The sequence below is a fragment of the Phalacrocorax carbo genome, chromosome 3 (assembly GCF_963921805.1).
Source record: "Phalacrocorax carbo chromosome 3, bPhaCar2.1, whole genome shotgun sequence".
Classification (NCBI taxonomy): Eukaryota; Metazoa; Chordata; class Aves; order Suliformes; family Phalacrocoracidae; genus Phalacrocorax; species Phalacrocorax carbo.
Window position 1 is genome coordinate 85,301,921 of NC_087515.1, and position 27,428 is coordinate 85,329,348.

General features: G+C 37.8%; 1 protein-coding gene across 1 annotated transcript; it reads right to left on the reverse strand.

Moving 5' to 3' along the window:
- Window positions 1–2,521: 2,521 nt before the first annotated feature.
- On the reverse strand, window positions 2,522–26,974 carry UFL1 (UFM1 specific ligase 1). Its single transcript, XM_064447604.1, has 19 exons — window positions 26,837–26,974; window positions 25,910–26,055; window positions 25,035–25,063; window positions 24,176–24,273; window positions 23,200–23,314; window positions 21,860–21,990; window positions 20,901–20,959; window positions 16,669–16,815; window positions 15,370–15,545; window positions 14,483–14,662; window positions 13,992–14,112; window positions 11,102–11,224; window positions 9,230–9,350; window positions 8,122–8,285; window positions 6,857–6,987; window positions 6,634–6,714; window positions 5,788–5,873; window positions 5,178–5,358; window positions 2,522–4,473 (listed from the first exon to the last, which is right to left on the reverse strand). The coding sequence occupies exons 1-19, from the start codon at window positions 26,911–26,913 to the stop codon at window positions 4,261–4,263; spliced, it is 2,379 nt and encodes a 792-aa protein (XP_064303674.1). The 5' UTR covers window positions 26,914–26,974; the 3' UTR covers window positions 2,522–4,260.
- Window positions 26,975–27,428: the final 454 nt, after the last annotated feature.

Here is a 27,428-nt window from a genome sequence, read left to right on the forward strand (position 1 = left end):
TTTATATCACAGATAGGAGAAAGAAGGAAATGTTTAAATGGTTTAAAGATGTATTACATTATCTGAAGACTTTGGTAAAATTGCCAAATCTGGACATGTTCTGGAGGTTATGTATGTATAGGTAGTATCTTGCAATTAAGACTGATCCTCTGATTATTATTGCCAAGAACTGACCATCTCTATTTGTGGGTGACTGGTTTATTAAACCTCTGCAGACATTTATTTTGTCATATACTTAAACTAGACTGAATTCTCTTCTATTTTTATATGAGCTATAAGCTTGATTTATACCAAGCACTTTTCAAGCTCATCAAGCTAGGTGTGAATTTGAGTCCAGAATGAGAATCATTAATAGCTTCCTCTTGCATTCACTTGCAGAAAAACTGAAAGTACAGTTCTTGACCAAGTACCTTCTGAAGTTCACAAATCAGAGCGAGACAAAAGTGTTGCCCAAACAGATCTGTCAAAAGAGCTGACGACCCTTAGGAACACTTCTGAAGCAATACGTTCTTTCCAGAAAGGATGAGAGGTACAGACACCTCCTCCAGCATATCACTTTCCTTAAACTTCAAGGACTATCCTCAAATTTGTCTAACTGTAGATCGAGACCATAACTATGTGAAGAGAAGACATGCCCAGAGAAGCATTTAAAACAAGAGTTTTTGCCAACAGGTGCAACCTGAGTACAACTGAAGAGGTCAACAAAAATTCTGCTGCTTCTTCAGCGTATCAGTTAGATGACGTCTCCTACAGCTCGCACATCTCTTCCTGAACTTCCTGAAACAGAGAGCAGCTTATTCCATCTGTCCCCAGACATGACCTCTCTTGACCTGGCTTGTTCTTCATATTGAGGATTTGGGAAATTCATCAACCAAATGGTGTTTCTCTTTAAACTGCTCAAGTTGCTCTTCCCAATTCAGATTTTTTTTTTTTTAATTAAAAATAAAAAAATATGTCATTCCTTAACAATTCCTAAACAAATAAACAAAAAGAATTAACTTCTTGTTTTTCTGAGAAAACTTCTTTGGCACTTACTGAGTATGTTCCATTATTTAGGTCAGCAGAGAAAGGAATTCTGCTCTCACAAGTATCCTGTTTATCCAAAAGCTTCAGATAACTACCATTTTCTATGTTTAAAGTACAATCATTGTTCAAAAAGTTTGACGCGCAAGTATTTGGAGGCTCAAAAAGCACTCAAGGGAAAAATCACTACATGCCTTGTTCTTACATTCCTCCCTAGGCATCCACTTTAGGCCCCTGCTGGAGACACAGTACTAGGCTACACAGACCTTCAGTCTGACCCAATACACCCCTCCATCCTCTGCAAGAGTACTAAAATTATTAAAAAAAAACCCAAACCACCCAAATCTACCCAGTTTTGTAGAAATTTCCATTTTCCTGGCCTAAGGAAAATATAGCTGCTAGTTATTAGAAAAAAATTTTAGGAGCAACCACCGCATGGGTAGCCTACTCACAAGCCTACACAGAGAACAGAAGTACTGTAGTTTTACCTGAACAAGCTGCAAGATGGATTCATGCAGACAACAAATCCCAGTCCTGTTACTTAGAAACTTGTGCCAATCTTTTAGTTCTCCAAGAAGCTGCAAAACAAGAGAATTCGAAAGAAGGCGGCAAGTTCTAACAGAGCAACAGTTTGCTTATTTCCGGCAGACCTGCCGGACCTTGCTACTTAAAAACAGGGAAAGGCAAGGCTGTTGATGAGAAAGGTATTATTCCACCTATGGCTAATGCACGCCATCCAATTTGTTGAGAGTAACAGCAAATGAGGCTATGAGATGCATGTTTATAAATAGTTGTGTATATATACTCACATGCATATATACTTGTCAGCTTTATGAGTTATAAAAATATAATGGTGGTGTTTAAATGCCATAGGTGAAGGGCAATGAGAGGCTAACACTAAATAATTAAAACCAAAGTAAAAGCATTAATTTGTATACTTTGCACTGCCTGTCATTTTCCTAGATGTTTCGAAGGGCAGTTTTGTTCTGTGAACTGAGCCTCTGATTTCCAAGACAAGATTACTCTTCCTCCTGCATACATTCCTCCTAGGGAAAGGAAAAAAACCCACCAACTAGGAAAATAGGAAACTGTGAATATTCCTTTTCTTTCTCTTTCAAAATACTTTTATATCATAAAATAAAGACTGACTTTCCATGTCTAAGATACAACAAAAATATCTGGGAAGGTTTTCCAACCTATGTCTCCTTGAATTCTGTTAGTAGCCAGAAGGTATCTCTGAATTTTAGTCCTTCCCTCTACTTCAAAGAATATATATTTTTTATCATTCTTATAACATTGGCTACAATATATCAAGTCTAACACATGATGTAGTAAATTTTATAAGTAGTTCATTCACTATTATTCCAGCATAAAATAGTATCAAACAAAAACACAGGGACACTCAGAACGGCACGTTAAATCAAATGGTGCGCATTACCAACTGCTGTTTGAAAGCTGCAGTTGCAAGATGATCAACCACTGGTTAAGTCAACAGAAGGCATTTTAAATTCATCATTTAATGTTATTAAAATAATTTCATATTTGGATACAGAATGTCATACGGCATATTATTTACAAACCAGGTCAATGTCATATAAAATTGTTTACATTCAGTACAGGAACCTAATTATTCTTCTGGCTAAATAACAAGAAATCAAACCTATTCCCTGTATGCAAACTCCATTTCTTAAAGTTAAACAGCCTGAGTATTTTTCATCTCTTACTCCTCATTGTCCTTTACTGTTAGCTACAGTAGCTTCTGGCCAAGGAAAGAGAAACAACTACCTTTTCTTCTGCCGTACAACTGGGAAGTTGTGTTGCCTTACAGTTGGTAAAAGACCAGCATCCATGTGAGCTTTCTTAAACTACATATACATAAAATTCAATTTTTACCTCACCAAAATGAACCTAACCTTGGTTAATCTGTTACCAAGCTTCCATACTTGCCCTCTTCAACTTTCATTTGTTGCAAATTTGGGCTGAATGGCATTTTTCATGAAAAGAACTCTATTTCTTGTCTTACCACTCAAACTTGATTTCATGCAAAAACCTGAAATTAGATGCATGAAATCAACGGGCATTACTGAAGCATTGCAACTAGAATATTTCTGGTTTGAAAATTATCTTCTCTTAAAAATAAGTTAGAAGCACATTTCTTTTGACATAAAAGAATTATGTCATTAATAGTGGTAGAAATCTATTTTGCACATTTTCCACTTTCCTGAAGACATAAAGTACCACTCATGTAAAAATAAGGCTGGTAAAAAACTTGAGGGAAAGACTTTAGCCAGTATTTCGGTCTATAAAGTTTATCATAAACTAAATTCTTTTCAAGAAACTCAGGATAAACAGAATACCACAAGTTCTCTCAAGGAGCCAACAGAACACAAGCAAGCTCTTCTAACTGCTATGGGTACTGGACTAAGAACCTCAACAAGTCCACTGAGTGAACATGTAGCATGTAAAATATGGCAGGCGTAACAGTATTTATCCACTCCCAAAACACCAGTGCAAAAGGGTACCACCTCCTCCGTCCAAATTACAAGTTTCAAATTAACTGCTATTGTGGACATTAACAGAATACATAAATAGCACGAGTGCACTGATTTGCATAAGCTTTCAGAATATTTAGAAACTCACATTGGTACTGGGCCACTTCTCTTAGGTTTAGCAATATACGCTTGTACTCAGTGGTTTTACTTTTGTGGCCCAGTGAACAGAGGCTGAAAACATCCCCTAAGGATATCAAAAAGTAAAGATGGCCTTTTGTTGGTATTAGGTATCAGGATATGTTTCAAAATTAGTATTTGAAATTAAGATATACAGGCTTATATACACTTACATGCAATAGTTAGATCACTATAAATCCAAATCAGAGAAATAAAACTGTAAGCCTGTGTGTGTATGGAACAGAATACACTGTTATTTGTAGAATAACCATTTCTTGAGGCCTCACATGAAGATGCCAATTAAAAACCACTAGTTTCATACCCAAGGTGTCCACAACTGTGCTCCGTCACATCTACATTTAATGTGTGTTACACATACACTGTAGTAGTACATAACAAAACTCCATTTGCCACCATCACCCAGTAACTGTTCCCTGGCTGTGATCTGCAATTGTTAGAAGTCAAATTTTAAAGTTTGTCAAGCATTTTCTGCTATCCCCCTCTTCAGGATTAAAAAAAAAAATAAAATTTGACTGTATCATGGATGTGGATGCACTGAATAATAATTTTATTCCTCTGTTACAGAAGATTTCCTAGGTCTGAGAACAAGATCTTTGATAGAGGCAGTGATTTCCTGGAGCTCTTTTCGAATGGTATCTGCTCCTTCCTCCTCTTCCAGGTTATCTTTTGTGTCACCGTCTCCATGTTCAGTTTTCTTAGTCTGGCTGATCAACTGTTTCACTACTAATCCCTGGTATTTGACTAACAGAGAATGCTGATCCTGAGGGGAAAAAGCAGGACAAAACAAAGGAACGTCAATGTTACGGAGAAGGTACACAGACCTTTAATGAAAGATTAAATTTTGGAAAAGTGTTCTCCCATTCTTGCCTAAAGAGGGTTAGTGATACATAAATATATTTCCATCATGGTATTTTGCAACCTAATTTCTGTGAAACATTCAGAGAGGCAGAAAAATGAAAGTGCATCCATGCTGCAAGAACAGGACAATTAACCACTGAAGCAGGAAAGCAAAGCAGTTAGTAAACATCACTAGTTTTGACAGTTTAGAATACAAATTTCAGTATTTTTACTTTTGAAGAGGTAAATCTTTCTTTAAAATGGAATTAGAAAAGTTTAAAAAGCAACCATGCTCTAGCTGGGAGGAAGCAGTGTGAAAATTTTCAGTTGTAAGAATTACAACATCCCCCAATACATAGCTGTCTCTGTGGATAAAGGCAAAAGCTACAGTACTAATAAGAGATTGATATATAATTTTATTAAAAAATATTGAAGATGGTTCCTTGAAATGGTAGATTTGAAATACAATACAGATCAGAGAAGTTGTATATCCTGCACATAAGGTAATGATTAGACATGAAACACAAAGGTGCCTCTCTTATGAAGCAGAAATAGTATAAGGCACAACTGTTATGTTCTGTCATAGAAAAAAAGGTACTTTTCCCTTAAAAAGCTAGAAAGGAATACCTCTGGGATCTTGCCACTCAGGAAATTAATGATCTGTGGTACTGATCTTCCTGGTGCATGAAGCATACAGTGGGTTGAAAACTGAAATAACAGTACTGATGTCAGGTGCAGAACAAGAGCTGGGTCTTCAGTGACTTTTAGCTGTTCAATCAGAGCTTGTCTATGCTGAAACAGGACTTGCCTAAGGAACAGGAATACATTATATAAAAATATGTTTTTCATTCTGTCTTACAGTAGCTGATAATAGACTCTAAAACGTATCTAACTTCAATTAATTTTAATTTTAATTTTCTCCTCTATTTCTTTATGTGAAATTCCACATTAGGAAAAAAAAGCTAGCACTGGTGTAGCTCAGATTTTGAAAGCCCCCTAAAGAATTTATAAACTATGTTGTAGTAAGCAGCGAGTCAAGCAAATTAGCTACATATGAATTCTCCCCTCCTCCTCGTCCAACGGAATTAGGACTACTTGTTTTTGTACTTTTCAGTTAAACAGTTTGGAAAGAAAGACTGCCTCTTACACATTCTGTGTGACTGCTGCCAAACTAACCATCTAACATTTTGTGCAGCAACAGAGCTACATTTCACATTCTGTGCACAGAACAGGGTACCTTTCCTTCTTTTTGTCTCCTTTTTTCACCATAATACCACAAATATCCACCGCAGAATCAAGGCATGAAAGAAAATCTTCTATACTCTATTAAAAAATGATAGAAATATTTAGTCCGTGTTAGCAGATTATTAGAAAGTTAACTACTGTTCACAATTGATCACACAAAGAGATGACTGTGAATACATTTGGAATAAACTATGGAAAAGAGGAGAAAGTAAAAAGTATTTAATAGGAATTATCTTTATTCATCTTCCAATAGTTCATACAGTTAAATACTTAAACTAACTATAACCCATTAGTCTTAAAAATTGAATTAAAAAAGGAATACATGTTCTACAATTACTTAGATATATATTTTTTTCTTAGGAAACATCAGTATGGCCTTTTGCTTAAATGAATTAATAAATTACCTTCCTTTGCATGTACTTACACTGTCATAATCTGAGGGTGTTTGTTTTTTTTTTTTTTTAAATATCCAGAATTTTATTAGTTAAGAAATACAAGGCAGAACAATCAGGAACAAAATACAAGAAACATCAACCACTGTAAACTGCAGATTCTCTCTCAGCTTTTCTCACCTGCACATAAAAGATACACCGGATTCCATCCGGAAGCAAAGATCTAGGTGACTATCAGTATCAAAATGTAAGATCACCTTTTCTCTTAAAATTCACAGCTATGAAAATGTACGTACTCTCACTGACTTACACAAATTCAGAAGATGCCTTTGCCTTCATCCTTCACAGCAGGAGCAGTTATGTACTACACTGTGTATGTCAGCTGTTTATTAGCATTGTATCATCAGAATGGAAAATCTGAAATCAAAGACTCTGGTTCACTTTACCTTGCCATTCAGAGACGTATGCAGTTTAGTTAAAGGACCTTTGGTGTCTTCTGGCAATTTACCTAAAATCTTGGTCCGGACCTATATGAGACAAGAATGGAAATAATCTGTAATATTAATTACCACTTTAGCTGTAGGCATATTTAAACAAAAGATAATTAAAAATTAAATAAACATCACTGATCTACTTGAGACTGTTAAAAAGAAACTGTTATCTGTGTACCTCACTTGTGATTGTAAAATAATTTTCTGTTGTCATCATTGAATCAGATGCTAGGAAGTTGAAAATAAGATTTGTAATGTCTGTACAGACAGTCTTCAGCAGGTGTTTGGCAAGGTTAGTCTGAGTCTCATCTGTTAAAAGAAATAAGCGATTAAAAGTAACTTTTTATAGTTATCTGATTCATACGACAGTTATCACAGCACTTGCTACAACACAGACTCCATCAACCCTGAGTGGGACGAGAAAGTTATCTGGATGCATAAAGCCAACATCCCTCATTTGTTGTTGCTTACGGAACATTCGTCAGTGAAAAATGCGAGATTTCAGGTCTGTAAGTGCATTTTAATGCATTTTTAATATTTCAAAGGTGTACCTGTATAAGCAGTAACTGGTGCCTGTACAATCCTCCTGAACCACTAATGAACAACCACTGCTATTCATCAACAGGTAAAAAGTATGTAAAGGAGAAGTCGACAGGACAAGCAGTTAAACAGAAGAGCAGGCACATGACTTAAGACTGAAACAGTAGAATTTTAGAAAAAGAGGCTACAGAACACATGTACAAGAACAGAGGCTAATGGGAAATAATTCCATTTATTCTTAAACATAGCAATATCGGGGGGTGGGGGGGGTTGCTAGTGTTTCCTTTTGTTTTAAGTTTTCCACAGAGAAAATTCTAGAAGAAAGCTGAATACAGCAGAGAATCTTGGAAATATCTACAATAATTTTCCTAATGCTACTTTTCTGTCACAAAATACAGATAGCTAGAGACGACACCTTACAAAGTAACCTACTGCAAAATGAATCTACACCTTTTTGAAAAACAGCCCTCAGGGAGCAGCTACTTTCAGTATCAAACCTAAAAGAGGTTTTAACGGGGGCTTCTTAGAATCAGGCAGTATTAAATCATTTCATTAGTGGCACAGGTGACAGAATGAAGTAAGCTTACTATTTCCCCCTCCCCCTCCTCCCCCGACAATAAAAACTGGGTAGGGATGCAAACACTTTGGAAGGAAGGACAGGAACTCACAATTATCTTGACAGAAGACACAACAGACTATGGATATGAAATAAAGATAATATGTTTCAGTAAGCATGCAAAGCAATGCATTCTAGCGTAAGGTCAGTGTTGGGCAGTGTAAACACATCTCTAAGTTTCTCCTTTTTAAACTGTTGCTCTTCTTTGTCCTTGAATGTAGATTCTGGAATAAATTCAACATCCTTGAAGGAGCATATTAATTTTTTAAAGAATGTATTTATTGTACCTGTGAAATGCTTTGTTCCCTTTTCAAATAACCGAATGTTGTTGTACAAGTTTGAGAATTCCTCCTGCAAGTCCTTCATAGTCTGTCTTCTGCTAGCTCCAGAGGAAGACGTTGAAGACGTAAAAACAGAACGTACAACTTCCTGGTAAGTTTTTGTTAAAGGTCTTAGAAGAGGGAAGAGGAAAGCAGAAAAAGGGAACATTAAGCGAAGTGTAAAACTGTAGAAGGTTTTTCCAAATATATCAGCAATAGAGAAAGCTACCTCGTTACACAGTAAATGAATGGGATGTGAATGCCACAGAATGGTAAGATAAATAGTAAGCAAATAATTGAAATCAGAAAAAAAGCAGTAGGAAATTAAAATGTACTTTTGTAATTGCAGAAGTACTATGAGTTACAGTATGCATGGTATGTAAATGCTTGCAAAGGTTTTAACTCATAACAACTCCTAAATGGGAACAAGATGAAAGACAGAAAAGATTTCCAGAAGCAACGCTATTCACAAACTCTTTCAAGGGTTTGTGGAAAAATTTCAGATCAATAAGAGCTGTAAGAGGGGAAGACTTAAGCTGCATTAAAATAACACAGGCCCTTCTAAAGATGCAGTTACCATTGCACTCCAAGCTTTTACTCCAGGGCTGTTACAGTCCCATCATGTCCTTTTTGCCCTGAACACACATATTCACATCCTGTCTCCTGTACAGAACATCTTTTAGAAGTTCTTTCTCTCTGCTTAGATCAGTTTGCTGACCTAGCGGAGCCACAAAAGACAGGGAACATGAACATATACCAAGGGCTGTACAGAAGATGGGACTGGTGAAACCCCAACATGGATCAGTGTAAGGGGGTGGATATACACCCATGAACCTGAAAATATGCTTGCTGACAAAGGGTGCAGAACCACCTACTGCTAAGCAGAAGCATTATTTCTTATCACCGTGTCAGCATGACATAAGCAAGTATGTAACATGAAGCTGTATAGAAAAAGAATATTGTGGTTCACTTCCCTCAGCAAAATATTTTTTCTAAGCAAGAAAACAGATTGAAGAGAAGATTCATCTGAAGTGAATCACAGACTTTGTAACTCCAGTTGAATTACTGAAATTACCTTATTAGATGTTCAGCAAGTTCTGTAATAAGCTCTTCAGGGCAATCCTGCATGTGGGTCTTCAAAACATCCTGAATTTCCTCTTGTGACATGAAAGGGAACTCCGGCTGCTTGTTCCTACCTGTAGTGGCCATGAGCAACATTAATTGAGAAAATGTTATACTTAGTTTTGCTGCAGTTACTCTGTGGCATGAGACACTGAAATGCCTCAAAGTCCAAACCTCCACAGAAGTAGCGCATTACCAAAAGTGCAAAAAAAGGGATGACTCCACATGATAGTTAACTTCTACACATATGAAAAACTGACAAAATTTCTCTTTTGATCACTTCAAAGTTGTTTTCTGTAATAAGCAACTGAAGTAGTATATGACGACATGCATTTTTGGTGAGGAATTTCAAACTGCCTGGCACATCCATTCGTTTAGAAATGATGATGTCACCAAAACCAAATAGTTCTTTTAAACTGCCCAAACTGAACAGCACATCCCTATTTGAAGGATTTCACGAGGCTGTTGTTTTTGATAACCCCATTTAGTAAGGTACAAAGTCATGTAACGGAGGGTATCCTAAACTTGAGGTTACAGTGTAAAATTTGAGACAGGAAAAAGCAAGAATATTAAACCAGACAAGAACTTCCAATAATAAAATCAACTTACATGCTGCTTGTAAATGCGTATGAATTACTGCATCTGTATTTTGGCTCTGGACAAAATATGAAGTTTGTCTGCATGCTGCAGAATTTAGTTTTTACATATACAGTTGAGATTTAGGATGATGACAGGGAACCAGAAAAGGCCAGGCATTCCATGTTCCAGACGTAACATAAAACAGATTTATTCTGCACATAAGGTAACTGAATGAATGGGAATCAGTGATGTGCCTAGTTGTGCCACAGCAGCAATGAACAACGTACAAGGCTATACAAAAAGGTGAAAAGGGAGCTTAAATCAGGTTTTGGAAGGGTCTTATTTATAGTTGAATGGTTACATCTGAATTTATCTTGGGATTTTGGTTCAATCTATTTATCACTGCAGCAATACAAGCAGGAACAATGTAAAAAATGAAAGGCTACACCGAAAAAAAAAAGGTGATTTAACACTGTTTTACTCAGTAACTGAGGAGTCTGGAAGAATTACTTCCTTTATATGTGAACTACAGTAATCTATGAGAGTAGTATCATACAAAATTAAGATGCTGTACTTCACAACTTCAAACATGACGTTTAAAAGTATTTTTCAGTCATCACTGAAAATCTAGATACTATATATAAAATGGAAGTACACATAATTAGGACTGTTTCATTTGCAACCACTGTTTGCTAGAAGTCTAACAATGCAGGCGTTTACTTCGGAGGAAGCCATCCACGCTCCTTCTCCAAACAGTAAAGGTAGAGAAATGGGCACCAATAGGGAGCGATTCAAACTCATCATGTAATACACATCTAAAACAAGCGAAACAGACAAGGCCTTCCAGGTACCTACTTTGTTAATTTAAGCTAATTAAGCTTTGGAACTGGATGAGAAGCTCTCCATTTATCATACACTATGCAGCAGGCGTTAAGAAACCAAGTATAACATTCATCTTGAAATCTAAGGCATTTCCTACATAAAATCAAATTAAAAAATCTAATGCTCTCATGCCCTTTACTTAAATTTCTAAGACTAAGTTTTAGTTTTCAGTGAATAAGATATGTCCATTTCATTTAAATAGCAACATCATATCCACTGACACAATTCTAAATAAACAGTATTCTCATCATCTTTGATATTTTCCTGACCATATCAATACAGTGGGGAAAAAGAGGGATGTGGAAAAGAAAGTGACACAAACATGTCACTATGAATAGGTAGTGCCCAAAATAAAACGACAAACCTGTGCTAGTTGCTTGCAACTCTTCATCGCTGTCAGCATCCTTTCTTCCCTTCTTCTTGGTTTTCTTAATCTTGATCTCTCTAGCATTACCGCCTCCTCCTCCTCTCACGCTTCCACTGCCCTCTGGTGGAGTACACAGCACTCTCTCTTAGTACACAGTGAAGTTGCAGCACTTTAAAAAGTTTACAACATTGTAGTAATTTATCTGCGTTACTTGTTAATGCTAAATTTTAAAAAACACCACCTTATTCTAAATATAACCCACAATACATGTTCCAGAATCTTAGGGACGTAAGTTTCATTCTTAAGAAAAAAAACCAGCTGAATCAAACCTTTGTTTAAGCTGACGTCATTAATAAACACAAATACTAATCGTATCAAATGTACATATTATTTAAAAAAAAAAGAGCAATGTATTTTTCCAGCTGAATACAGATGAGATATGAGAGTTCATAACGTAATGGGAGATTTTCTGTTGGCTGAAAAGAGCATTTAGCATTTTTATTCAGCGATGCTGAATAACTGAGCTACTCAAAAATATTTCAGATAATGTAATTTGTTAACTTTCAGAGAAAGAATCCTATGTAATACACATTCATCCAAAATATCCTTGGAAGCGTGCATTCAATTAACTAAAACACTAATTCTTTTTCGACTATTCCTAGATGACTATAAAGCAATGAGATGTTCCAGTTCTGACAAACATAACGATTTACTTAGTTCATTGGTCCCATAATCCATGTATTCACACTGCAGAGAGGATCTCAATTTGTAATGCAGTCCTTCTCCACTAGGTAGATGTTGTGCTGTTTGTTTCCCTATTTTCAGAGCTTGTCCCCTTCTTTTTTTCACTTGCAAGAAATTATCTATACGTGCATTAAGTCTTGAGAAACTAGTTATTTTCCATTTAAATATAAGGTCCAGGATTTCAAGTAACTACATTATGTAACAGTACAATCATTTAGGAGAAGTTAACACAAAGACAAGATGGTACTACTCTCAAAGCTAACTGCATCTGTTACGTGCTATAGATGGATTTTTAAGCATTACTTTGCAGGAACAGCAAACCAGTTGCAGCTAGCAGCGGAGCGTGTACTTGTGAGACTCTCTGAGTTGGTGATTTTCACAAGCTTATCTGAAATGTGACTGCATTCAGCTGAGCAGATACAAACTGTTCGTCAACTGTGCAATATACTAGTTATTTTGGAAAGAAGCTCCCTTCATTCTGTATTCCACTTTAATAGCCATACAGAAAAAGCCGCAATCTGCAGTCAAGATCTTTTCCAGAGAGAGAAGAAGCAAAAGAGACTACTGCCAGAAAAGCCATATTTTATGTCAACAGGCTACATGGCTGTAACCTACAGAAAGAATGTCAAGAGTATATGCCTCTACAGGTACTTGCCTGTAACACTGTTGCAAATGGTGTTATAAATAGACAGCACAGAATTTATCTTGAAAATTTCCATGAATCCAATACATGGCAGAATCCATATCTGCATGAACTGCATTAACACTACACCACATCAGGTTACACTTAAACAACGGATATTGATTTAGTCGTGCACAGACCTTAAGACAGGCAATGTGATAGTGGGCACATTCTGCCGATATGCAGTTAGCAACATCTAATCCTTGAACGGTGATGTTGATTGTTTTGAGGTAATACACCTAACAGTCCATTAAAAAAACACTTCAGGGTAGTGCTTGCTGACGGTGCAGCATGTTACCTGCAGGTATGAATGTGTCTAGACATGTAGTACCTGCTCAGTAGAGACTCACTCCTCAGGGGGCTGCAAACTGATGGCATTCTATTTATGACAGTTCCATTAAAGTTCAAGCTTCTCTGCCTCAACTATGGTCTAGAAAAATCTGCTGTCTCTGGTGGCAAGAGTAAGTTTAGTTTCCATGTCAGCTCAATCATGGCTTTTTTAAGAGTAAAATGTAATGTTTTATTTACAGATATGTATATTCAATTAAGCTAGATGCATCAGTGCTCTAATCCCAGTACTTTCAGTAGTGCATGAAACTCTGCATGTGAGTTCAACAGATTGCTCAGCTGTGCTGTAGCAACACAAGAACCACATAGTTTTTGAGACTGAAAATCCAGTCTTTAGTCTGAATAATGTTTTAAAAACCAGAAAGATTTGAAAGGGTTAAACCCACACATTTTGATTCTATAATTAAAAATCTGTAATTAAAATCTGTACTAAACAGCCACCACACAAACGGGGTGAGGCTTGGGATTAATTTAACTCAGAATATACCTTAAAGTAAGCTGTGTGAATCTCCAAATAACTGCTACGTGTGCAAACAACAGAAAATTGTCTGGCATGGGATTTGCAGAAAAGATGTACAATATTCTCCAAAAAACCCCATTTTAATACCTCACTTCTCAATTTAGACAGAGTGATTTTGGAACTAACTTCTCGAGACTATTATTTTAATTTTCCTGGATCCCTGAAAAGTGGAGAATGAGAGTGTATCTACACTGTGTAATAAAAAAATGGTACAGAGGTCCCTGAGCCAATACTGGTTTGGTCAGTCCTCGTTGCACAACTCAATCTTATGTGACCACACCATACACACTAATAAATGAACATGGATTCCTTGCTTCTAAAGCCATCTGCCTCGTGTTGGGCTAACTCAGGATATCTTTATGGTACTCCCTCCGCAATTCTAAATCTGAAATTAGCTCTCATGGACACAGCTCAGCTATATCTACACCTACAGTATAATGACGAGAATTGGTTGGACTACTTCTTAAATATCTTCAGCAAGAGACTGGAGGCAACTAATGGAATACAAAATACAGTAACTTTATAGTTGAATATCTGCAAGGATAAAGAAGCCTTTTTTTTTTTTTGGCTTAAGCTAAATATTGACGCCTCACCTGTTGCTTTCTTTCTTCTTTCATCCTTTTTGTCCTTTTTATTAGCATATGAATTCTCTAAACCAGAAGCCTGTTTTAAATCTTCTTCAGTGATTAAATTGACAGGGTTATTTTTCATTTCCTAGAACAAAGAACAGGCACTTAATAGGAAAAAGATATACACAGCAGCAAAACATACATACGGAAACATTTAAGCCACTGGCCGTTTTTAAGTATATTAATCTAATACCATGTTTTCCAACTGCAACACATGCAAAGATATTTATTCTTCTCTTCAAAATTCAGCATCTGATCATACTGTTAGCGTGATGGTGTTCCCCGAGTGCAACTGCATATATATTAAATTACACTGATTACATATAAAAACCTTCTCTTCATTTTTGCCCTTCTTCTCAAGCTGTGTTTCAGATGAGAAGCAAATAGAAGGTCACATAAACTATTCTCTAACACTCAATGTATAATGCATCTTGACCAATAAAAAAAACCTGTACCTTTTCAGCTTTCTGTTGCATCATATCAGAAAACAGATCAGCACAGCTGCTTAGAAATTTCTCACTGACCACAATGGTGTCACTGAAGACTAAACCTGAAGAATTTTTGTTTAAAGATCTCATCACTTGCTGAAGCAAAATCCCAACATCTTCAACTGACAATGAGCTGGGCAGAAGAGTCTAGGGCAAAGAAAATCAAAATCATTTACATACAATAATCTGTTCTAGAATGGACAGACATATTTGTACGTGGATAAACAGAATCCGCAAACACCATCTGATGTCCGCTAACTATTTAGAACATATTGCGCTTTTAAAATTAAACTAGTAATTTAAGAGTAAACAGTAGTTTAAATCTTCTGATCTCCCAAATCAATATTGCTCTAGAATATGTGTTAGCTCTGGGAAAACGCCTGGCAATTTCTTAAAAATGCAGCTCAACAGACACAGAGTAACACCAAACACAAAACAACAGCAGGCCTCCTTACAAGTGACAAAGCAGTGCTGTAAAGGCCTGAAATCAGGATTTAGCTAGGACAAAATGGCTAATATCCCTCTGCTTACCAAAACTGTCCTAAGAGTTAAGTTTATACTTTTTTCAAAAACACCCCTCACAGAAATATATTGCTCTTTAGCAGAATATATTAGCACTAATTTTGAAATGAAAGTTAGTTCTAGGTATCTATCAACCGAACACTAATCTATCCCGTTTTTGCTCAGACCAACTTAAAGGCAAATAATGCCTTTTTACTTATTTTACTTAAACTGAATATTCTTTGACAACATGGAATTTTCATTATGTGTACATGTAGTTTCAATAAAGTATCACCTGACACAAAAATAAGACTAAATAAATAAATCCAAGAACAACCGAAAGGATTGCTTACTGCTACATCTATCCAGTTTCCAGAGCTGATGGCTTCTTCTACAGAGGCTTCAACTTGATCCACAATTTCTTGACCAACACAAGCTGCTCTCAGAAATAAGAGTTGTGTGGACTTGTATCTTTTTTTAACGTAGCCTGCTGGGTCAGGGATGCCAAGTCTGTACAACGCATCGAATTCTAGAAAATAGTTAGATGTCTGTTACATTTAAGTGCCTTCATGTACATACAGGATCTTATGTGGTAATTTTTTTTTGAAAGCAGGAAAAAAATAATTACATATAGTTTTTATACAAGTAAATAAAGTCTCAAGCTGATGCTGACCTAAAACTTAGTTCAGTACAAGCTACACCTAAATATACTTAATATAAATATGAAGACTAAATCATGGACATTGAGTTTTGGAAAAAAACATTTTTTTTTTCAGATTCCTGTATCATTAAGTTTATCTTTGCAATTATATCTTTCCAAAGTATTCTAATACAACATGAACAATATTTACAATATATACAATGTCAAAATGTTTTCTTTCCAAAAGTTACTCCAATATACTCGTAGAATTGCACAATGCCTCACAAGCAAAGCATTTCAACTATTTGGCAGTTTATACTTAGATGTTCTGAAAACATTCAAAGATTTTGACAGATACTCTATCAGTCAAGCAATATTACAGAAACACTTACTACTACTACAGTAAATTATGCTGAACCTTTTCAAAATGCAAGACTAACTGTTAGTTAGGGACTGGCCCTTTGGGACCATATGGGCACATTCCTCTGCTTATTCAGGTCCACGTTTTCCCATAGATCCTGTTTTAAAACGCCATCATCCAGCATCATCCAGCTTTAAGTTAGATAGACTTGTTTGGATTCAAATCAGGACACTAGTGCTACCCACTCCAGTTCTACAAATCTTATTTTGGGAAAGGTTCTTCCTGTGCACTGCACACTTGGCTATCTGGACTATTAGCAGCCAAAGTTCCGTTGTAATCTGGACACCTGGACTGAAACTCCAACTGTGTGGGTCAAACATGATCATTGAATGGTCTAAGAAGTGTTTTCAGAACAGCAATAGAAGTATCACTTGTAACTGCTTGTGAGAACTAAAGTTACTCTTTAGCAGTATGGTTGTCTCTGCTGAAATATGGTTCTTTGTGATAAAGTAACACATATAAGCAAGATGGTCTTTTATCAACTACTATATTGATTTCCACTTATTGTGGAGAAGTCATTCTAGGGTAAAGACCAATTACCTAAACTAGTTTTAGAAAGATATTTTATCTATGAGAATATAGATTAATTACCTAAGTAACCATTCTGCTTGAAAAAGGAATCCACCCAGTTGCTCTGCGTTCTGGCATAGATATCTGGAACAAACACAGCCTTATCCTGCCTCCCACCAACCACAGTGCCTTTTAGACGACCAGTGTTAACAAGTTCTTCCAGCACAGCTACAAGAAAATAAATGAAGCGATATTTTCCACTTTGATATATCCATTAATCAAAATATAGCAATTATTTTTGTTTCTTTTTTCCCCACCCATTAGTTGTTTGTGCTTGTTCTAGTGAAACATTTCCAAGTTCTATCAATTATTTTTAATGCTTATGAGAATGTCTTGATAAAAGATCTAGAAATCATATGTTTCAAAAGAGCGAGCCACAATGACAGGATCAAAATGCTTTTTATTGAACATATACCTGGACAGTTTCAGCTTTTAATTTCGAAAATGCAGTCATAAAAGAATCTTTCTCTGGGCAGACAATAAAATATATGAGCATTTTACTAATAATGTTCTCTTGGAATTCACTGTTTTTATGTTAACCAACATGGAAAAGAGATCTGAACACACTAAAATGACATCAAAAATTGCTACCTAAACTGCACAGATGTGACAACCGCCTACTGCTGACCATCTTCATGGTTTATAATGTTCGCACTGTTGCCAATCACAGATCATAGAATAGTTTGGGTTGGAAGGGACCTTTAAAGGTCATCTAGTCCAACTCCCCTGAGATGAGCAGGGACATCTTCAACTAGATCAGGTTGCTCCAAGCCCTGTCCAACCTGGCCTTCAACGTTTCCAGGGATGGAGCATCAACCACCTCTCTGGGCAACCTGTTCCAGTGTTTCACCACCCTCAGTATAAAAAATTTATTCCTTATATCTAGTCTAAACTACCCTTTTTTAGTTTAAAACCATCACCCCTTGTCCTATTTCAACAGGCCCTACTAAAAAGTCTGTCCCCATCTTTTATAAGGCCCCTTTAAGTACTGAAAGGCTGCAATAAGGTCTCCCCGCAGCCTTCTCCAGGCTGAACAACCCCAACTGTCTCAGCCTGTCCTCACAGGAGAGGTGCTCCAGCCCTTTGATCATTTTTGTGGCCCTTCTCTGGACCTGCTCCAACAGGTCCTTGTCTTTCATGTGTTGAGGACTCCAGAGCTGGACACAGCACTCTGGGTGGGGTCTCTCCAGAGCAGAGTAGAGCGGCAAAATCACCTCCTTCGACCTGCTGGCCACGCTTCTTTTGATGCAGCCCAGGATATGGTTGGCCTTCTGGGCTGCAAGTGCACATTGTTGGCTCATGTCCAGCTCTTTGTCCACCAGTACCCCCAAGTCCTTCTCTGCAGGGTGGATCTCAATCTGTTCATCCCCCAGCCTGTACTGATACCGGAGGTTGCCCCGACTCAGGTGTAGGACCCTGCACTTGGCCTTGCTCACACAGGGCCATCTTGGTCATGATGTTCACATGGGCCCATTTCTTGAGCTTGTCCAGGTCCCTCTGGGTGGCACCCTGTCTCTCAGGCATGTCAACCGCACCACTCAGCTTGGTGTTGTCTGCAAACTTGCTGAGGGTGTACTCAATCCCACTATGTCACTGATGAAGATATTAAACAGCACTGGTCCGAATATGGACCCCTGAGGGACACCATTGTCACTGATCTCCATGTGGACACTGAGCTATTGATCACTAGCCTCTGGATGTGACTATCCAACCAATCCCTCATCCACCGAACAGTCCATCCATCAAATCCATATCTCTCCAATTTAGAGAGAAGGATGTTGTGGGGGATCATGTCAAAGGCCTTACAGAAGCCCAGATAGATGACATCTGTAGCTCTTCCCTTGTCCACTGATGGTAGTCACTCCATCGCAGAAAGCCACGAGGTTGGTCAGGCAGGACTTGCCCTTGGTGAAACCATGCTGGCTGCCTCAAATCACTTCCCTGTCCTCCATGTGCCTTAGCATAGCTTCTAGGAGGATCTGTTCCATGATCTTCCCAGGCACAGAGGTGAGGCTGACAGGTCAGTAGTTCCCAGGGTCCTCCTTTGTACCCTTTTTAAAAATGGGAGCAATGTTTCCCTTTTTCTAGTTCCCAGGGACTTCACCTGACTGCCGTGATTTTTCAAATATCACGGAGCATGGCTTGGCAATGCTAGAAAACAGAGTCAACTTGGCTATTCTACTTAAGCCACTGTCAGCCAGTTTGGTTCTCTGTTTGCAGTCTCAACTTGTTTTTATTCAAAATTTTTGGGAAAAGAGTAAAACTTTAATAGATTTTCAAACAATTTTGTGAAGCACTAGCAATGAACTGGATTCTTTAGAGAAGGGGAGAAATAAAGATGGCAATTAATTTTTTTTATTATTTCAAGTGCCAGGTCTAAAACTCCAGGGCAGAGAAGGTGCTTTCATAGGAGATTTCACAGCCCCTACTAAAATAATGCCTAGGTAGTCTTTTGTTTTAAAACAAAACAACAGGATCTCTGCAGAACTATTGTAATCTCACACGTATTTTTCAAGGTGATTGAGTAGTTTGCAGTGTCCTAGCAGGCCTCTGTCAAAGTCTGGCAAAGATGATAAGTGTCCCTCCAAGTTTGTCCTACATCAGCAACACAATATCCAGAAATGAAGAACATCTGTGCTTTCATTATGCTTTGTAATTACTGTTTTAACTTAAATGGTTTCTCATTTCTAAAATTATTTTCTATCATAACTTCATGCCAGCTTAAATAAATAGTAGCACAGATACATGCACTATCGTTTATCTTGGCTAACACTCAGTATTGACTAAATAATTAGCTGTTTGTAAATTATACAAACAGTACACTGATTATTTTTTTTCCTGGAAGAGACATAAAACTGACAAAGACCACTTTAAAATGCATTGCTAATAATGACAAACATAAAAAGTGAAGCAAAGAGTATACACAACATCATTAAGAGATATTTTTCAAGTTTCCAGCATTTGTGAAATTGAAATGGTATCTCAGCTAATGGATAGAATAAAATCAGATGTGTGCTGTCAGTGAGTAAAAAGCTCTTTGAAACTTATGAAACTGCAGAGTAAATGAAATACAGTTAGAAAAACTAAACGAAAAGATGCACAAATTCACTAAAAAAAACCCCAAGAAAGTACTAGAAATACACTCAGCCATCGTGATGATTACTGGTGACAGGAAAACACTAGAACTCCAGTTCACATTAACACTGTACATGAGCAAAACATGATCATGTACTTGCAGGACCTGTTTGAAAAAGACTGTAACTGCATACTGAAACTTGTTGGGTACTGTAACATTACTATAATGCAGCTGAACAGATTTGCCTTTAATCTATGAGTACCTGGATGGCACATTCAAAAAAAAAAAAAATAAATGATTATATGAGAGTGCTTATATGATCATATTTAAATGCTAAGATTTTAGTTTTTAATGAATAAGCTTGTTGCAAAGAACAAGAAGGAAAGCAGTTATAGTTGAGTTAAAGTGTGCAATGCCCTGAAGGCAGAAAGACCCAATCAAAAAAATGAGAAGTATTAACTTTCATGAGAACAGATGGAAAACCATTAAAGTATTTTAAAGACCAGTAGCACTTGGTCAGCCAGCATACAAGACTAATGATGCTTGAAGCAGCATTTTGGACAGACAGGAAGGGGTAGTCAAAGAAAAGCTGCGACATTAGAAGTGAGAAACAATTATGTACCACCTAAAAGTTTCAGCATTTGGATACAAAATCTTTATGCATTTCTATTTAAAAAAGGAACTTGCAGAAAATAAAAGCAAACTGTTTAAGGATATGCTTTATCTCTTAGCATATAAAGACATTTAACTAAGAGCATAACAAAAGCTCTGCCTCTGCTATCACAGGGGAAAGTCAATAAATAAAATCCAGAGCAGTTAATGCCATTTGGCTACATAAAATCTGTCCCTTTTTGTGTGCTTCACTGATAAAACTGCCAGGAGCAATGGGCAAATAACGAAGCAGATGACAAAATGAGTACTGTACTTCTTGCATCATTCTTCCCCCAGAGGCATTTCGCCAACATATGCTTTCATTGCTTTAGATACAGAGAACATCTCTTCAGTTATGGATAGCACAAAAGGTTTAACACTTTTTACACTGAACAGAAGAAACATATTGCTCTTTATTCCAGAATTAAGGCTATATACTAAAATGCTTCTTTGAAAGCATACTTCTAGTAATGAAGAATCTATAAATTAACTAATAAAAATATAAAACAGTCTGAATAGAACTCACAGTAAAGTAAATGTTCTTGAAATCCATACCGACTGATCAAGTTACTTACAGATGTAGGCCTTGGAAAAAAGAGAAAAACAAACCAACATAAGTTAATGACCTGAAATTGATGTGGAGAATCTGGAAATAAGAGAGGTTACTCCAGACAGACAAAACTACATAATATCTTAGCTCCAGGATGCTACACTGATGTTTAACACAGCTTACAAGGTTTTAATTTTGAATTACTATGAAGTTATATCTTATAACAAAGCTGCAATAATTACTGTAAGGAAACTTTTGCTTTCCCAAGTTTTTCTCTTCATATAAATCGACACAGAAGGTTATTGATTTAATAAGAAAAAATTATCTATAATCACACGTAGTGGGTAGGCATCGGTACATAATTGACTGGGGAGCAGTGCAATGACAATGAAGATAGATACTCTCCACATAAAAGAAAGAACTACTGAATAACATTTTCTTCAGCCAAAAAACTTAAGCATATTGTATATTGTTATACTTTCCTTGTTCTCCTTTCAAAAAGAGGTCCCCATTTCAAAAAAGTGCGTCTAATACAACTAAATATTTCACAACAGGAACTGAACTACGCTTAAAAGAAATCTATCTGTAGGTCTTTATTTTCTTTTCTTTTGCAATTGCAAGTGGATTTGGTCCACGTAGACCTATGGTAAAAATATTTTAATATCACAGAATCACAGGTTGGAAGGGACCTCAGGGATCATCTAGTCCAACCTTTCTAGGAAGAGCACAGTCTAGACAAGACGGCCTAGCACCCTGTCCAGCTCAGTCTTAAAAGTGTCCAATGTCGTGGAGTCAAGCACTTTCATGGGGAGATTATTCCAATGGCTGACTGTCCTCACTGTGAAAAATTTCCCTCTCGTGTCCAGTTGGAATCTCCCCAAGAGCAACTTGTACCCATTCCCCCTTGTCCTCATATAACAGGTGTTGCAATTTACCGAGTGATTGCAGTGAAGAGACCACGAATGCGTGCTCGATGCCGGGACACAAAGGCTTCTGTAAAAATCACCCCACGGTTTTCCTGGTCTAGTTGTCCACGAATAATTCTACCCAAACGCCTGGATAATGCCTGTAAATAGAAACTGGGATGAGTGCTAAAATTGCATATTGATGATGTTAAACAAAAATTAATTAAAAAATCTGTTTTAACAGATCAGTAAATTAGTTTTGCTAAGACAGACAAAATATTCAGAAATGAGGACTGCAAGTGGAAATTATTATGTAGGTATAATGAGAATATGTCTTACTTGGCCCATACTCCAAACTTCAGGGAATTCAGTTTTCCTAACAATGCCCTCTTCTATCAGATATATGTGTATCTAATTATGAAAGAAAACTTTGCAAAAGAAATAAGTATGGTTTGGAGATGCATAATGAAAACTAAGATCTAACTTTGTATTAACTTTGTATGAACAAGTGGGGCACGAATTCACTATCCATTTTTTCAAACAGTCAAGATAAAAATTAGCAACAATAAACACAGAAGAAAGAGGTGCAAAGAGTTTATAAGCGTGCATCCTTGCAAAGTGAACTAAACCCAGGAAATACTGCTGAGGAAACAAAGAGAAACCATGTAATAACTTTTGTATGTTAGAAATGTTTTTGTAGAAAAGCTGACCATGCGACAAATACTAGAGGAAATCTGCTCATAAATTGAGAGTCAACAAGGTTGGATGTGGTACCTAATATGACTGTTCAACTAACACATGCCACAGGATTACCCTTTGAAAAAAGTATCTTCCAAACAAAATCCAAACTTGACTGAAAGTCAACAGTGGTGAGAGAATTCTCTCTAATCCTTTTAAACACCACAAAAGACACAGAGGTAAACAGTTTGTTGTTTCTACTCTGAATGACTAGTTTCAGCTTCTAGAAAAGAATGTTTATTTTATCTTTTGTGTATAAACTGAAAGGTCTCTACCATTGTATTTCTGCTTCCTGCGTAGCTCATGAGACTGACGAAATTACCCCTACATCTTTAAAATTTCAAACATAAATTTTCAGATCTTACACTAATCTAACCTCTTTCTAACATTACTAATCCTAATATTTTCATAACAGTCATAAAGATTCTGAAGAAGTTTTGCCCAGTAGTGAAAACGCAAACATCAACCTCTATCTGTGAACAGCTGTTACACTGCAGCCTTTATGTATCTAATGCCTTCCTGCTTAGAATGACAAGCAGCTCATCCAAATGAAAGCCATGGATACGGCAAAGATAACAAAAGAAGGCGAACACAATCAATTCTACATTTGCTAGGTTGGTGGCTTGCATCACCTGTATCAGGAAGTCTCCTGGAAGGTCATACGTCTTGCAGAGTTCCGATATTGTCACCTGGCCAGTTTCCTGTAGTTTATCATTTATTTCTTCTGCTAATTGATCGAGGTAACTCCTTATTTAAAAACAAGAGGAAAACCCCCAACACATTAAGTGTGAAATTCAAGATCAACCTGGTAGCCACATGCTGAATTATTAATTGACCTGGCACTATACCTCTACCTTTTACAACTTTGCAAAAATAAACTAGAAGTTATTTTCAATGAATAAAGGAGAACAACTTCAGCGAAAATGTGTTTGTTTTTGTTTTTTTAAAAAAGCGTTAACCAGGTGGCTAGTATTAAAATTGGCCATTTATCTGCTGTATAAAACTGTCGAAAAGCAGGAACAGAAAAACATCATATGTCAATGGGACTTAGAAAAGAGCTTTAGTGAGCACGATAGGTCTTAATTATTTCAAGAGAGCCAGGAACTTCACGTTCTTTGCCAAGAATAAATCCTGCAGCACAATCAATAATAGAGACAACCCCAGAAGTGTATTACTTCAGTGGTTATTAGTGTGCCGAATGCCATGAAATAACTTGCTTATACATCTTAGGGTTGTGAGGTAAAGCAAGAGGTGGGAAAGAATGAGAGGGTTTGTCAACAGCAGAGGCAGCCAGCAAAGCCACAGAGCAAAATGAGATCTGGCTGCTGTACGCAAAGACACTGGGTAAGAAATTAAGCCTCTCTAGTGAAGGATACTGGGCAGAGACCTTCAGTAAGGCCTTTGCTCCATGGATTCACTGGGTGCTCTGCTGAGTCAGGCCTCGCTTGCCATTTGGAAAAGAAGCACTGATCACCACCAAGTAGCCCTAGTAGCAGTCAAGAAAAATGTATTTCACTTCAGAAGCAACAAAGGCTGATCATCTTTTAGCCTGAATTTTAAAAAATAACAGAGATGTGAATTATACATATTGCTCCTGAAAGTACTCACTCATTTATAAGCTGTCCCAGTACAAGCTGAATAGTTTTTTCAGATTTAACAATGTCATTTGCTCTGTTTTCAATGTGCAGAAGGTCCACATTTATTACCTAAAAAAAAATCCCAACAAAACATCTTATCAGAACTTTAAAATGAAATTATTTCTCAAACACTGAGACATTATACTTACTTATTTCTATGTCTTGAGTAAAGCTGCTCTTATTTTTCTCTACTACTGCGCACATACGCAGTTCATCTGTGATTTGGAATAAAGCAGCAATGCTTTAGGAGGAAAAAGCTCTCTTTGCAACTGTGACAAGGTTAAAAGAAACCTATATAATAAAAAATTCCAGAAAGTTATGAACAGAAAGTACTAAATTGCCTGTCAGAAAGGTATTCTGATTCCAAGTAATTTTACTCAAGCCAGAAGGGAAAATTAGTCACAGAGAGAGACTACTGGCAGATAAAGATCAGTGGAGACAAGAGATTAATGAAGGAAGAGGGATCCAGAGAGGCATGCAAAGTTAATTATGCATGCTCCTGAAGCTTTAAATTTAAATGGGAAACATATTTCTTTTCTGTATGCCCCCCTTAGTTTACAAAGGAAGAGTTCATAAAGAAAATCTCTATATTTTAGTGGTGATTTCAGAGGTCCTAGATTATCATTAAGCAGACAGGAGCTTTCGATAAAGCACTAAATGGATTGATTGACTAATCTGCAGTGCGCTGACATGAGCTACCAGCTCTTCATAAAGTTTGTTCTCTTTTAAAAAAATAATTTAGCTGGAGTATAATTGACGAACTCCATATTTACAATATACATGGTGAAGAAAAGAAAGAAGTACATAGGTTTTTATTACTAAAAAGTTACCTGTTGTAAGTCAACAATGTTTACTCGACCTTCAAAAGAAAGTACAAATATACTTTTAGTATATAAAGCATCTGAACAGATTTAGAATATAACATAGTCCATCTTGTACAAAGTATTTCTTCATTGCTTTTTTGTAGGAAAAGTAAACCAACTTCAACTTTATATATTGCCAAATCACAGAGACTACAGGTGGTCAGTGCTAGATATCCCATAATGTTCTACCCTACCGCCTTGCTGACAATCCAATACAGAAATTCCAGAAGTAAAAATCACTAATCAATCTCCCTCCCAATTAGTTTTTGCCTTGATGCTGATCTAAATTTGACCACTGGTCCATGAGTATCAAGCCAGAGATTACCAAAACTTTCTACCTTTGCATGCTGCTACTAACAAAACCCAGCAACTTTAAATTTAATTCAAGCTGTCACACTGATATGATACACCATGTCATAACACAAACTGAGGCACACTCGTGGTAATCATAAGAAAATGACTTATCTGTATGAACATAATAAGGGAGTTAATTTTCACTCTTAAATATAACAAGTACAATACACTCTCTTCTCATGAAACCCGCTGACAAAAAGCAGTTTGAAGCCTATTTGCTTCCTTATATATTTAAGTCAGAACTTACAAAGCAGATGGTTCTTCATACTGATAAAATAAAATACCTGACAATGACAGTTTAAAAATAATATTATTACTATAAAATGAAAATAAAGCAATAGTAGGTGAATGAATGTGTAGATGATGCAATAGGAAGCAAGCTCACTTTTTTGCAAGGTTAAGGGTACTGGAGAAAACTTTCAAATTCTTTCTGTAGCGTTCAAAATTAACTTCCAAATCCAGAGGAAGAAAGCAAATGCTACACTTACCACCACAAACGTGAAGCTCATCCCGGATCTCCCTACTAATCTGTGCTGGAGTGACATACTCTTTTCCATCGAGTGTGTGCACTACTTCCAACTGCTTTTCCGCAATCAGTTTAGTGACAATTTCTATACAGTTCCGTTCTGACAATCTATCAGCAGCATAAGGAATAATCAGTTACTCTAAGTAAGCACTTGCTAAAGTCATCTTTATATCGATGTTTCAAAAATGCTAATCACAGGGAGTACAATGACGATTACTTTGCTTTTCTGTGTGAATACTTTTTAAAACAAAAAACTGATTTCAGTATCTTACTTATCGTCCCCGCAAATGATCCATATGGCTTCACTTATGTGGTTCACCTCTCTAAAACAACTTTTATTCTTCTCCCAAGCAGCTGCCAGCCCCTCTTGCTGTAAGAACGCACCCGCCCGTGAAAGTGGGAACGGTTGTGCTGACAGAATTTGTGTCTTTGATCCTTCCGTCCTTTTGGTTTTAGGCTTTTTTTGCTCCTTGGGGATTTTTTTTTTTCTTTATTACAAACAAGTTTTGGGCAACAGCTCAACTACTCAACACCACATAAGGCAGGAACAGAGCACTGGAGCCGTGACGACGTTCGGCAGCTCGAGCCCAACGGCGATCGCACGCCGGGGCAACTTCGCGGCCCTGCACGTGCCCCCTGGGGCCCCCGACGCCCCTTCGGCGCCCGCAGGCACTGACACGCGGGGCGGCGGAGGGGCAATGCCGGGCTGAGCCCCACCCGCACCCCGCTGCCTGCCTGCCTGTCTGTCTGTCTGTCAGGACCGGGGCGGAGTGGGGGAGAGAGGGCCGCCTCGCGGATGGGAAGGGAGGGGTCGCGGACAGGCGGCCCGCAGCGGCAGACGGCGGGCCCCACGGGCCGCGGCGGTTACCGGCGCCTCCCCGCTGCTCACCTGTGGGCCACCTCGGCAAACTGCGCCCGCTGGAAATCGGCGGCCAGGCGCCGGATCTCCTCCCAGGCGGCCGCCATCGCCGCCCCGCCGCGACACGTCAGCCCCCGCCGGGCCTGCTACGGGCAGCGAGCGGGGACAGGCCTCCTCGCCGCGGCCGCCGCCCACAGCGCCGCCTGCCGGGAGGGAGCCGCCCCGGCGCTTGCCCCGATCATTTGAAAAAAAAAAAACCAAACCAAACCAAAAACGAAGGAAAAAGGAAAAAAGCGGTTTCCCCTCGCGGGCCTTACCCCAGCAGCTGGAGCACGGTGGAGGCAGCCGCGAGAGAAGGCCCACCGTGTTGTGAGCAGCGAGGCCTGGCACGAAGCCATCATGGCTGACAGGGATGCAGGCGGGACGCATCCTGCCAGTGCAGGCCTGGGCAGCGTGCCTCGCCTGCTGCCGCCACGCTGTCTGCTTCAGGGCAGGGGCTAAAGCTTGGTCTGAAATTTAAGCTGAGTTTTCAGCGTATTTGTGGAAACATGAGCAACATTAGAAACTGACGTTACTGAAAACCGAAATGAAATTTAGACTAGAAGTGTGGTACTTAAAGGCA

Excerpts from the sequence above, each read along its gene's own strand:
- UFL1 (XM_064447604.1), bottom strand. The coding sequence starts at position 26,913 with ATGGCGGCCGCCTGGGAGGAGATCCGGCGCCTGGCCGCCGATTTCCAG. Across the intron at positions 21,991-23,199 it reads CAGGAGACTTCCTGATACAG|GCATTATCCAGGCGTTTGGG; the intron begins GTGATGCAAGCC and ends TTCTATTTACAG. Across the intron at positions 15,546-16,668 it reads CAAGCAGAATGGTTACTTAG|AATTCGATGCGTTGTACAGA; the intron begins GTAATTAATCTA and ends ACTATTTTCTAG.